Raw genomic sequence first — 13079 nt, 5'->3', positions numbered from 1 at the left:
AATATACTCACTAGCTTTCGGGGTTACCCCCTTCGTCAGGTGAATGTAGAGTTCTGGCCTCAGACAGAGCATATAAAGCACAGACAGTTTAGAGATTACTGATTAAAATGCGAATCCTTACACCTAACCTGCTGTTCAAGACCTGAAGTGGCTGATAATGTGAGTGGAAGGAGCACTGATCACAGTTTAAAGAGATGTGTATTGTCTCCAGACAGTACAGTAAGTGAGGTTTTGCAAACCCAGGCAAGTCATGGGGGTTACAGATAGTGCGACATGAACCCAAGATCCCTGTTGAGACCGTCCTCATGTGTGCGGAACTTGGCTATCAGTCTCTGCTCAGCGACTCTGCGCTGTCGTGTGTCGTGAAGGCCGCCTTGGAGAATGCTTACCCGAAGGTCAGAGGCTGAATGCCCGTGACCACTGAAGTGTTCGCCAACAGGAAGGGAACAGTCTTGCCTAGTGACTGTCGAGCGATGTTCATTCATCCGTTGTCGTAGCGTCTGCATGGTCTCCCCAATGTACCATGCTTCGGGACATCCTTTCTTGCAACGTATCAGGTAGACAATGTTGGCCGAGTTGCAAGAGTATTTACCATGTACCTGGTGGATGGTATTCTCACGTGTGATGATGGTGTCCATGTCGATGATCCGGCATGTCTTGCAGAGGTTGCTGTGACAGGGTTGTGTGGTATTGTGGTCACTGTTCTCCTGAAGGCTGGGTAGTTTGCTGCGAACAATGGTCTGTTTGAGGTTGTGTGGTTGTCTGAAAGCAAGAAGTGGGGGTGTGGGGATAGCCCTGGCGAGATGTTCGTCTTCATCAATGACATGTTGAAGACTCCGGAGAAGATGTCGTAGCTTCTCCGCTCCGGGGAAGTACTGGACGACGAAGGGTACTCTGTCCACTGTGTCCTGTGTTTGCCTTCTGAGGAGATCGGTGCAGTTTTTCGCTGTGGCGCATCGGAACTGCCGATCTATGAGTCGAGCACCATATCCTGTTCTTATGAGGGCATCTTTCAGGGTCTGGAGGTGTCTGTCACGATCCTCCTCATCTGAGCAAATCCTGTGTATACGGAGGGCTTGTCCATAGGGAATGGCTTCTTTAACATGTTTAGGGTGGAAGCTGGAGAAGTGGAGCATTGTGAGATTGTCTGTGGGCTTGCGGTACAGTGAGGTGCTGAGGTGACCATCCTTAATGGAGATGCGTGTGTCCAAGAATGCAACTGATTCTGGGGAATAGTCCATGGTGAGTCTGATGGTGGGGTGGAATTTGTTGATATCATCATATAGTTGTTTCAGTGATTGTTCACCATGAGGCCAAAGGAAGAAAATGTCATCGATGTATCTAGTGTATAGCATCGGTTGAAGATTCTGTGCAGTGAAGAAGTCTTGTTCGAACCTGTGCATGAAGATGTTGGCATATTGAGGTGCAAATTTGGTCCCCATGGCTGTTCCATGTGTCTGGATGAAAAACTGGTTGTTGAAGGTGAAGACATTGTGGTCCAGGATAAAGCGGATGAGTTGTAAAATTGCATCTGGAAACTGGCAGTTGTCAGCATTGGGTACTGAGGCAGTCGCAGCAATGCCATCGTTGTGGGGGATGTTGGTGTAGAGCGCTGAGACATCCATTGTGACGAGGAGTGTCCCTGGTTCAACTGCTCCGTGTGTGCTGAGTTTCAGTAGGAAGTCCGTAGTGTCGCGACAAAAGCTGGGGGTTCTTTGTACAATGGGTTTCAGGATGCCCTCGACGTAGCCGGAGAGGTTCTCACACAGAGTCCCATTGCCCGATACAATGGGACGGCCAGGTGTGTTTGCCTTGTGTATCTTTGGGAGGCAGTAGAGATCTCCAATGCGGGGAGTACGTGGAATGAGAGCACGGAGGGTGCTCTGAAGGTCCGGATCAAAGGTCTTGATCAGATTGTTGAGTTGACGAGTGTGTTCTTTGGTCGGATCTGTGGGTAATTGTCTGTAGTGTTCCTCATTGTTTAGTTGTCGGTACACTTCTTTACAGTAATCCGTTCTGTTCAGTATGACGATGGCCCCTCCTTTGTCTGCTGGTTTGATGACAATGTTGCGGTTTGTCTTGAGAGCGTGGATGGCGTTGCGTTGTGCTTGGGTGATGTTCGGGGCTGTCTTGTGAGTGCGGCTGATGAATCTGGTGTTAACGCACCTCCTGATGGTTTGGGCATACAAGTCCAGTCGAGGGCAGCGGCCTTCCGGAGGAGTCCAATTGGATTCCTTCCTCTTAGGCTGTTGCACTGCGGATCTCTCTGTCGGCTGTTCTGGTTCATCGACTGTCTCATTGTGTTCGTTGCTGGCCTCTTGGGGTTTGTGGAAAAACTCCCGCAGCCTCATTCGCCTGATGAATTCCTCTGTGTCCGCTGCGAGACTGATGGGGTCCATTTTGGTGGTGGGGCAGAAATTGAGCCCTCGGCTCAATTTGACTAACAATGCCTCACTTGACTAACAATGCCATGCCTCCCCCTCTTCTACCACCTTCTCTGCTCTGACTGAAAACATCTGAACCCCGGAACCTGCAACAACCATTCCTGTCCCTGCTCTATCCATGTCTCTGAAATGGCACAACATCAAAGTCCCAGGCATCAATCCAGGCTGCAAGTTCATCCATCTTATTGCGTATGCTCCTCGCGTTAAAGTATACACACTTCAACCCACTCTCCTGCCTGCCAATACTCTGCTGCGACCTAGAAACCTTATCCATGACCTCCCTATTCTCATTCTCCTGTACAGTGGAGCTACAATTCAGGTTCCCATCCCCCCTCTGAATCAGTTTAAACCCCCCTGAATAGCACTGGCAAATTTTGCCCCCAAGATGTTGGCACCCCTCTGGTTCAGGTGCAGACCATCCCTTTCGTAGAGGTCCCACCTTCCCCAGAATGAGCCCCAATTGTCCAAGTATCTGAAACCTCCCTCCTGCACCATCCCTTTAGCCATGAGTTCAAATGTTCTCTCTCTCTATTCTTCTTTGTGCTATCCCGTGGCACAGGTAACAAACCAGAGATAACAACTCTGTTTGTTTTAGCCCTAAGCTTCCACCCTAACTCCCTGAATTTCTGACTTACATCCCCATCCCTTTTCCTACCTATGTCATGGGTACCTACGTGAACCACGACTTGGGGCTGGTTCCCCTCCCCCTTCAGGATCTCGAACGCTCGATCAGAGACATCACGGACCCTGGCACCTGGGAGGCAACATACCAACCGCGAGTCTCGCTCGTTCCCTTAGACTCTCCTATCTGTCCCCTTAACTATGGAATCCCCAATCACTAATCCAGTTCTTTTCTTCCCCCTTCCCACCTGAGCATCAAGGACAGGCTCTACTCCCGAGACCTGTACTCCATGGCTTACCCCGGTTGAGTCTTCCTCCCCAACAGCATCCAAAACAGAGTACTTATTTTGGAGAGGAACAGCCACGGGAGATCACTGCTCTGACTGCTTCTTACCCCTTCTAGCAGTCATCCACTTATCACTTTTAGGAGTATCTATCTCCCTGTAAGTTTTGTCAAGATGTCAGGGGTACTTTTTTCACTCAGAGGGTGGTGGGTGAGTGGAATCGGCTGCCGTCAGTGGTGGTGGTGGCAAATTTGATAGGGTCTTTTTTTAGTTTTTCTATGTTCTTCTATGAGTACACACCAGCCCCTTAAAACACATGCTGGTCATATATATAACGGGCATCATGTGTGACGAGTTACTGACTTTTCTCCTGCTCATTGTGTGGAAGCATTGAGATACACTAGAGACCATCGCTGACATCACAAGCATCAGAGACTAAGGGGGGAGTTGCGAGCTCCAGAGGCTCTCGGGCCGAGTGAGGTGGTGGGAAGGCAGGGGGGAGGAATTCATGGCCTCTGAGACTGTGGGGGGAGTTTTGGGATGATTATGTCATTAACTATTCATTGTAGTTATTGCCCTTTTCCTGAACATTCAAGATATGTTTATAAAATTATAAAAGGTTTATAAAATGTTGAGAGGAATAGATAGGGTGGATTTTCGGAGGCTATTTCCCAGGGCTGAAATGGTCGCTATGAGAGGACACAGGTTTAAGGTGCTGGGAAGCAAGTACAGAGGAGATGTTAGGGGTAGGTTTTTCACTCAGAGGGTGGTGAGTGAGCGGAATCGGCTGCTGTCGGTGGTGGTAGAGGCGAACTCGCTAGGGTCTTTTAAAAGACTTCTGGATGAGTATATGGGATCTAATGGCATTGGGAGTTACAGATAGTTCTATGGCTTGGTAGGTATAGATGTGATCGGCGCAACTTGTGGGCCGAAGGGCCTGTTTGTGCTGTAGTGTTCTATGTTCTATATCTGGTGACCTTTCCCATTGCAGGGATGCTTCCCAGTATTTGTCTGATTTCTACCTAATTATGGTTTATTTCCAAACAGATTGTCATATTGAACTTTACAACAAGCAACTGCACCTTACACTCTCTCACAAGTTTCAGATACAACAGCAGTGGAAGTTGGAAGAACTTGCTCGAGCTATTGAATTGGGAGTTAGTTGTCAATGGACAGCAGCTCTTTATTCCAGAGACATGCGATTTGTACATTATCAGGTAAACTGGCTATGTGTTTTTATGAATTAGAGTATTTGCGGTGGAGAAAGGGGAAGAAACAATAAAGGTGTAACTGCATATCATAATTGTGCAGATCTTGCGTGAAACGTAGGATTCTCCCATCTTCTCTTCTGGGACAGGCAAAGCTCACAAATTGGAATTTTGCCAAACTTTCTTAGTGTCAGGCTCTGACTGAAAACTGGTCTGGATCTTTCCAGATGCTAATTTTCAGATGGATTTTCTGGCTCTCTGTGCAGAAAAACCTGTCTGTGGAGTCTGATCGAGCAAGCAAGACAATCTCCACAGACATCAAGGACACTTAAAGAGTGCCCAATCTGCACTGAAAATAAATACCTCCCACATAAGCATCAGGGCGACCCCCGCCCCACTCCACCCCCAACCAAGAACATGCTGGGGGCTCTCTCCCTGCCACACCACTACAACCATAGACGCACACCCGCTCGCAAGCACAAACTCCCCCAAACCATGCCTCAGCATATAAGGAGAATGTCATCCTGAATGGGGCTCCTGAGAGGACCCACTCCTGGTTCTGCCACCCTAACACTGCCAGTGTGCAGTGCCAACCTGTGCAGGGGCAGCACCGGGGCAGTGCCAACACACTGCCTGGGCATATCCCTCTCCCCTGGGAACTAGACTTACCTTAGCATCCCGGTGGGACCCTCTCGATTGGTTCCCTTTTTTATATACCTATTGGAAATCACATCAGTGAGATATGGGGGAGGACCATATCGCTGGAAAGCCCTTCATTAAAACGGATGGAAATGAGAAAGATTCCCATCCTGTTTGAGCATGCCAAATAACCAGTGAAGGGTGGGCAAATTCAGGAAATGAAATCTTACTGGTGAGAATCTTGTTTCCTGACACTAGCAGGATTTTGCGCCCATGTCGCATTTGCACTTGTGGCAAACATGGGCACAAAATCCCTCTGTCCGTAAGAGCACTCATCATGATCGTGGCAGGATCCATTTTTATTTGTTAGTAATTTAAATTGTCTTGTAGCTGTTGTTTAGCGTCATAGAGGTTTACAGCATAGAAACAGGCCCTTTGGCCCAACTTGTCCATGCCGCCCAGTTTTTACAACTAAGCTAGTCTCAATTTCCCGTGTTTGGCCCATATCCCTCTATACCCATCTTACCCATGTAATTGTCTAAATGTTTTCTAAAAGACAAAATTAAGCTCCTCTGGCAGCTTGTTCCAGGCACTCACCACCCTCTGAGTGAAAAAAATCTCCCCTCTGGACTTTTTTGTATCTCTCCCCTCTCACCTTAAACCTATGCCCTCTAATTTTAGACTCCCCTAGCTTTGGGAAAAGAAGTTGACTATCTATGTCACCTATGGTCCTCATTATTTTGTAGGCCTCCATAAGATTACCCTAACCCTTCTATGCTCCAGGGAAAGAAGTCCCAGTCTATCCAGCCTCTCCTTATAACTCAATCCGTCAAGTCCCGGTAGCATCCTAGTAATTCTTTTCTGCACTCTTTCTAGTTTAATAATATTCTTTCTGTAATACAGTGACCAGAACTGTACACAGTATTCCAAGTGTGTCCTTACCAATGTCTTGCACAACTTCAACACGATGTCCCAACTCCTGTATTCAATGTTCTGACCAACGAAACCAAGCATGTTGAATGCCTCCTTCACCACCCTGTCCACCTTTTAAGTTTATTTATTTATTAGTGTCAGAAGTTGGCTTACATTAACATTGCAATAGTGGACAGTGAAGAAGATTATCTCAGATTGCAATGGGATCTTGATCAATTGGGCCAGTAGGCTAACGAATGGCAGGTGGAGTTTAATTTAGATAAATGTGAAGTGATGCATTTTGGTAGATTGAACCAGGGCAGGACTTACTCAGTAGGGTGTTGGGGAGAGTTACAGAACAAAGAGATCTAGGGGTACATGTTCATAGCTCCTTGAAAGTGGAATCACAGGTAGACAGAGTGGTGAAGGTGCATTGGCCATGCTAAATTCTGCCTCGGTGTATCCGATTAGGCGATTAGGGGATTTTCAAAGTAAATTCTCATCCAAATCATTAATGACAAATAACAGTGGGCCCAGCACCGATCCCTGAGGCACACTGCTGGTCACAGGCCTCCAGTTTGAAGAACAATCCTCTACAACCACCCTCTCTCTTCTGCCATCAAGCACATTTTGTATCCATTTGGCTATCTTACCCTGAATCCTGTGAGATTTAACCTTATGCAACAACCTACCATGCAGTACCTTGTCAATGGCCTTGCTAAAGTCCTCATCTGCCACAGCACCAGGTACCCGGGTTCAATTCCCAGCTTGGGTCACTGTCTATGGAGTCTACATGTTCTCCCTGTGTGTGCGTGAGTTTCTTCCGGGTGCTCCAGTTTCCTCACACAGTTTGAAAGACGTGCTGGTTAGAGGTGGAGAGGCTCTTCCCGCTCAGAAAGGACAGTAGGACTAGAGGGCACAGCCTCAGGATTAAGGGGGGGCGGTTTAGAACGGAGTTGAGGAGGAACTTCTTCACTCAAAGGGTGGTGAATCTCTGGAATTCTCTGCCCGTTGAAGTGGTGGAGGCTGCCTCGCTCAATATTTTTAAGACGCGGGTTGATAGGTTTTTGATAGGCAAGGGGATTAAGGGTCATGGGGAGAGGGCGGGAATGTGGAACTGAGCCACGATAGATCAGCCATGATCTTATTGAATGGCTCGAGGGGCTAGATGGCCTACTCCTGCTCCTATTTTTTATGTTCTTATGTGCATTGGCCATCCTAAATTCTCCCTCAGTGTACCTGAACAGGCGCCAGAGTGTGGCGACTAGAGGATTTTCACCGCAACTTCATTGCAGCGTTAATCTAACCTACTAATAAAAAAACAAGTATCGAAGTTATCGGGCCCTGGAGATTTATCAGCCTTGAACTCCTTCAGTTCCCCAACATTTCTGGTATCTTAATTATGTCCTCTTTTGTGAATGTAGTTGAACCAAAGTATGTGTTTAATTGGTTAGCCAGTTTTTGTTCCCCACTATACAGTCCCCTCTTTCTGACTGTCTCCAACAATTTTTTTCTGCTTACATACCTGGGAGTCAGGTTTTTATGTTCCCCACAATCTTACTGTCTTGCTCTATACTTCCCTTCTTAATCAATCCCTTGGCCCATGTTTGCTGAATTCTAAACTGATCCCAGTCCTTGGTTCTACAGTTTTTATATGGTTAATTTGTCTGCCACATTCTTGGACCTGTTACAAGTCAGGTTGGATACTTCAAGATGTTCTATGAAGCTCACCTGACCTGTAATATTTAACACTGAATTTGGCCAGGATGAGCATGAGAGCTTACAGTCGAATCTATTTCCCAAAACGCAGCTTCTTTAAGGCAGGATGGCAATAAGCCCCTCCTTCAGCTAAATGAAAATAGTTTCAGAAGCACACAAAGAGAAAGAAACAGTGAGAGAGAGAGATTGCTGCTAAACTGCTTCAAACACACTCCCTGAAACAAAATATCGATTGGAAAAGCTATAGTTCAAGCACGTTAGAGGGTTCAGTTTTTGTCCAATGTGTGCAGGAAGGTTACATGACACAATATGTAGATAGGCCAACAAGAAGTGAGGCTACATTGGATTTGGTACTGGGTAATGAACCAGACCAAGTGTTAGACTTGGAGGTAGGTGAACACTTTGGTGATAGTGACCACAATTCGGTTATGTTTACCTTAGTGATGGAAAGGGATAGGCATATGCCGAAGGGCAGATGTTATAGCTGCGGGAAAGGTAATTATGATGCTATTAGGCGAGATTTAAGATACATAGGGTGGAGTAGGAAATTGCAGGGGCTGGGAACATCTGAAATGTGGAGCTTATTCAAGGAGCAGCTACTGCGAGTCCTTGATAAATATGTACCTGTCAGGTAGGGAGGAAGTGGTCGAGCGAGGGAACCGTGGTGCACTAAAGAAGTTGAATCTCTGGTGAAGAGGAAGAAGAAGGCTTATGTAAAGATGAGACATGAAGGCTCAGTTAGGGCACTGAAGAGTTATAAATTAGCTAGGAAGGAGCTAAAGAGAGAGTTAAGAAGAGCTAGAAGAGGACATGAGAAGTCTTTGGTGGATAGGATCAAGGAAAATCCTAAAGCTTTCTACAGGTATGTCAAGAATAAAAGATTGGTTAGGGCAAGATTTGGGCCAGCCAGAGACAGCAGTGGGAAGTTGTGCATGGAGCCTGAAGAGATAGGAGAGGCACTGAATGAGTATTTTTCATCAGTATTCACATACGAAAAAGTCAATGTAGTTGAGGAGAATACTGCGATACCAGGTAGTAGACTAGACAGGATTGAGGTACGTAAGGAGGAGGTGTTGGCAATTCTTGAGAGTATGAAAATAGATAAGTCCCCTGGGCCGGATGGGATTTACCCTAGGATTCACTGGGAGGCTTTGATCTTGATGTCGTCATTGGCTTCAGGTATAGTGCCAGAAGACTAGAGGATAGCAAATGTTGTCCCTTTGTTCAAGAAGGGGAGTAGAGACCATCCTGGGAATTATAGACCAGTGAGCTTTACTTCTGTTTTCGGCAAAGTTTTGGAAAGAATTATAAGGGATAGGATTGATAATCATCTAGAGAGAAATAAATTGATTAGGGATAGTCAACACGGTTTTGTGAAGGGTAGGTCGTGCCTCACTAACCATATCGAGTTTTTTGAAAAGGTGACCAAAGAAGTGGATAAGGGTAAGGCAGTTGACATGGTGTATATGGATTTTAGCAAAGCGTTTGATAAGGTTCCCCGTGGTTGGCTACTGCAGAAAATGCAGATGCATGGGATTGAGGGTGATTTAGCAGTTTGGATCAGGAATTGGCTAGCTGATAGAAGACAGAGGGTGGTGGTTGATGGGAAATACTTAACCTGGAGTTCAGTTACAAGTGGTGTACCTCAAGGATCTGTTTCAGGGCCACTGCTGTTTGTCATTTTTATAAATGACCTAGATGAGGGTGTGGAAGGATAGATTAGTAAATTTGCTGACGACACCAAAGTCGGGGGAGTTGTAGACAGTGAGGATGGATGTTACAGTTTGCAGAGGGACATAGATAAGCTGCAGAGCTGGGCCGAGAGGTGGCAGATGGAGTTTAATACGGAAAAGTGTGAGGTGATTCACTTTGGTAAGAGTAACAGGAGTACAGAATATAGGGCTAATGGAAGGACTCTTGGTAGTGTCGACGAGCAGAGAGATCTTGGGGTACATGTGCATAGACCCCTGAAAGTTGGCACCCAGGTTGATAAGGTTGTTAAGAAGGCGTACGGTGTGTTAGCTTTTATTAGTAGAGGGATTGAATTTCGGAGCCGTGAGGTCATATTGCAACTGTACAAAACTCTGGTGCGGCCGCACTTGGAGTATTGCGTACAGTTCTGATCGCCGCATTATAAGAAAGATGTGGAGGCATTGGAAAGGGTGCAGAGGAGGTTTACCAGGATGTTGCCTGGTATGGTGGGAAGGTCTTATGAGGAAAGGCTGAGGGACTTGAGGTTATTTTCATTAGAGAGAAGAAGGTTAAGAGGTGACCTAATTGAGGCATACAAGATGATCAAAGGATTGGATAGGGTGGACAGTGAGAGCCTTTTACCTTGGATGGTGATGGCTAACACAAGGGGACATAGCTATAAATTAAGGGGTGGTAATTATAGGACGGATGTCAGAGGTAGATTCTTTACTCAGAGAGTAGTAAGGGCGTGGAATGCCCTGCCTGCAGCAGTTGTGGACTCGCCAACTTTAAGGGCGTTCAAATGGTCAGTGGATAGGCATATGGATAACATTGGAATAGTTTAGGTTAGAGGGTCATTAGATTGGTTCCACTGGTCGGCGCAACATCGAGGGCCGAAGGACCTGTACTGTGCTGTAATGTTCTATGTTCTATAAAACTGAAAGCCCAAAGAAGAAAACCTATCACTTGACTGCCACATCTTAGCTCCACCCCCAATGACATCACAAAAAGTGAAAGCTGCATGATTTTTAAAAAACTTTCTTAAAGGTACATTCACATGACGGACCTAAGGTTATCTCTAATACCGCTTGTAAGTCATGGTTTGGCCACCTTCCCCGTTTTATGTTGCACTAGTCAGGAATGAACCATAGAATCCTGATAGCACAAAAGGAGGCCCATCAAGTCTGGCCCAACTCTCCGATAGAGCATCTTACCCTGCCACACCCGTCCCTCCCCCAATCCGACCCAGGTCCTATTCCTGTAACTCCACACATCTACCCTGGTAATCCATTTGACACTAGGATCAATTTAGCACGGCCAATCTACCTAACCCGCACACCTTTGGACTGTAAGAGGAAACCAGAGCATTCGGAGGAAACCCACACAGACATGGGGAGAACATGCAGACTCCGTACAGACAGTGCCTGAGGCCGGAATTGAACCCGGGTCCCTGATGCTGTGAGGCAAGCAGTGCTAACCACTGTGCCACACCAGTGTCCAGAATTAACTACAGTTTCTTCAATTGGTGTCTCAGCAGAATGTTAGATAACTGCAGCCTTATTTCATGTTTCAGACCTATTGAGGTAAATTCCAATATTCCATTCGTCTTTCTAGTCACACCAGGTCGAATTTGCTTTGCTATAGTTAATGCTTTAGAAGCTATTTGTAAAGATATAAGCATAATAAACCAGAGAAATATACTCACTGAATGTAAACATTATTTCCTAGATTTTGCGTGCTCGTTATCCCTACATTCCTCAGAATGAGGACGAACTGAAGCTTGATTCCAACGATTACATCTTTCTGGACCCCACAGACCAGCTGGGCCTGAGTGAAGGCTGGGTCCATGGAATTTCACATCGGACTGGTTCTACAGGACTTCTGCCTGAAAACTATACAGAAAGAGCATACGAGTCAGATACCTGGGTCAGGCACAGGTAAACACAGAACATACAAAATAGGAGCAGTAGGATGCCATTTGGCCCTTCAAGCCTGTGCCAATCACAACACCCTAACTAAACTAGAACAAAGAACAAAGAAAATTACAGCACAGGAACAGGCCCTTTGGCCCTCCAAGCCTGCACCAACCATGCTGCCCGACTGAACTAAAACCCCCTACCCTTCCAGGGACTATATGCCTCTGTTCCTATCTTATTCATGTATTTGTCAAGACGCCCTTTAAAAGTCAGTGCTTCCACTACCTCCTCTGGCAGCGAGTTCCAGGCGCCCACTACTCTCTGTGTAAAAAATCTGCCTTGTACATCTCCTTTAAACCTTGTCCCTCGTACTTAAACCTATGCCCCCTAGTAATTGACTCTTCCACTGTGGGAAAAACCATCTGATTATCCACTCTGTCCATGCTCCTCATAATCTTGTGGATTTCTATCAGGTCGCCCCTCAATCTCATTCGTTTCTGTGAGAACAAATCAAGTTTCTCCAACCGCTCCTCATAGCCAATGCCATCCATACCAGGCAACATCCTGGTAAATCTTTTCTGTACCCTCTCCAGAGCCTCCACATCCTTCTGGTGGTGTGGCAACCAGAACTGAACACTATATTCCAAGTGCGGCCAAACAAAGTTCTATAAAACTGCAACATGACTGCCCATTTTTAAATTTAATGCCCTGGCTGATGAAGGCAAGCACGCTGTATGCTTTGTGTCATCCGTAAACTTACTAATCAAACTGTTACATTTTCCTCCAAATCATTTATATATATTACAAACAGCAAAGATCCCAGCACTGATCCCTGAATAACACCACTTGTCACAGTCCTCCATTCAGAAGCACACCCTTCCACTACTACCTTCTGTCTTCTGTGACAGAGCTAGTTCTGTATCCATCTTGCCAGCTCACCTCTGATTTCATGTAACTTTACCTTCTGTACCAATGTGCCTTAACTAAAAAAAACCTTCTGCCCTTACTCAATCCATATCCCTCTATTCCCTCCGTATTCATTTACCCATCAGATGTCTCTTAAATATTGGTAATGTGACTGCTTCCACCACCTACTCTGGTAGCACATTCCAGGCACCCACCACTCTCCCCATTAAACTTTCCCCCTCTCACCTTGAACCTGTGTCTCCTTGTAATTGATACTTCCACTCTGGGAAAAAACCTCTGACTATCCACCCTGACTATGTCTATCTTAATTTTGTGGACCTTTATCAGGTCTCCCCTCAGCCTCCATCTTTCCAGTGAAAACAATCCTAGTTTATTCAACCTCTCCTCATAGCCAACACCCTCGAGACCAGGCAACATCCTGGTGAACCTTCTTTACGGGTTGATGGGTTTTTGATAAGAGAGGGGATTAAGGGTTATGGGGAGAGGGCGGGAAGGTGGAACTGAGCCACGACAGATCAGCCATGATCTTATTGAATGGCGGGGCAGGCTCGAAGGGCTAGATGGCCTACTCCTGCTCCTATTTCTTATGTTCTTATGTTATGTTCTTATGTACACTCTACAAAGAACAAAGAACAATACAGCACAGGAAACCTTCGGCCCTCCAAGCCTGCGCCACTCATTGGTCCAACTAGACCATTCTTTTGTATCCCTCTATTC

The 13079-nt window shown here is 46.2% G+C and overlaps 1 protein-coding gene across 1 annotated transcript in view; it reads left to right on the top strand.

The window, feature by feature from the left end:
* LOC145337709 (ubiquitin-associated and SH3 domain-containing protein A-like) overlaps positions 1-13079 on the top strand; it is a 169569-nt gene that overhangs the window by 48503 nt on the left and 107987 nt on the right. Inside the window, exons 5-6 of the mRNA XM_080182540.1 lie at positions 4397-4566; positions 11248-11456. Coding sequence (XP_080038666.1) covers positions 4397-4566; positions 11248-11456 — 379 coding nt within the window. The remainder of the gene's footprint in view (positions 1-4396; positions 4567-11247; positions 11457-13079) is intronic.

Source organism: Carcharhinus amblyrhynchos, unplaced genomic scaffold (assembly GCF_965287045.1).
Source record: "Carcharhinus amblyrhynchos unplaced genomic scaffold, sCarAmb.v2.hapA scaffold_65, whole genome shotgun sequence".
In the NCBI taxonomy this organism is placed as follows: Eukaryota; Metazoa; Chordata; class Chondrichthyes; order Carcharhiniformes; family Carcharhinidae; genus Carcharhinus; species Carcharhinus amblyrhynchos.
The sequence above is the reverse complement of the archived record's forward strand: the minus strand, read 5'-3'. Positions and strand labels throughout refer to the sequence as shown.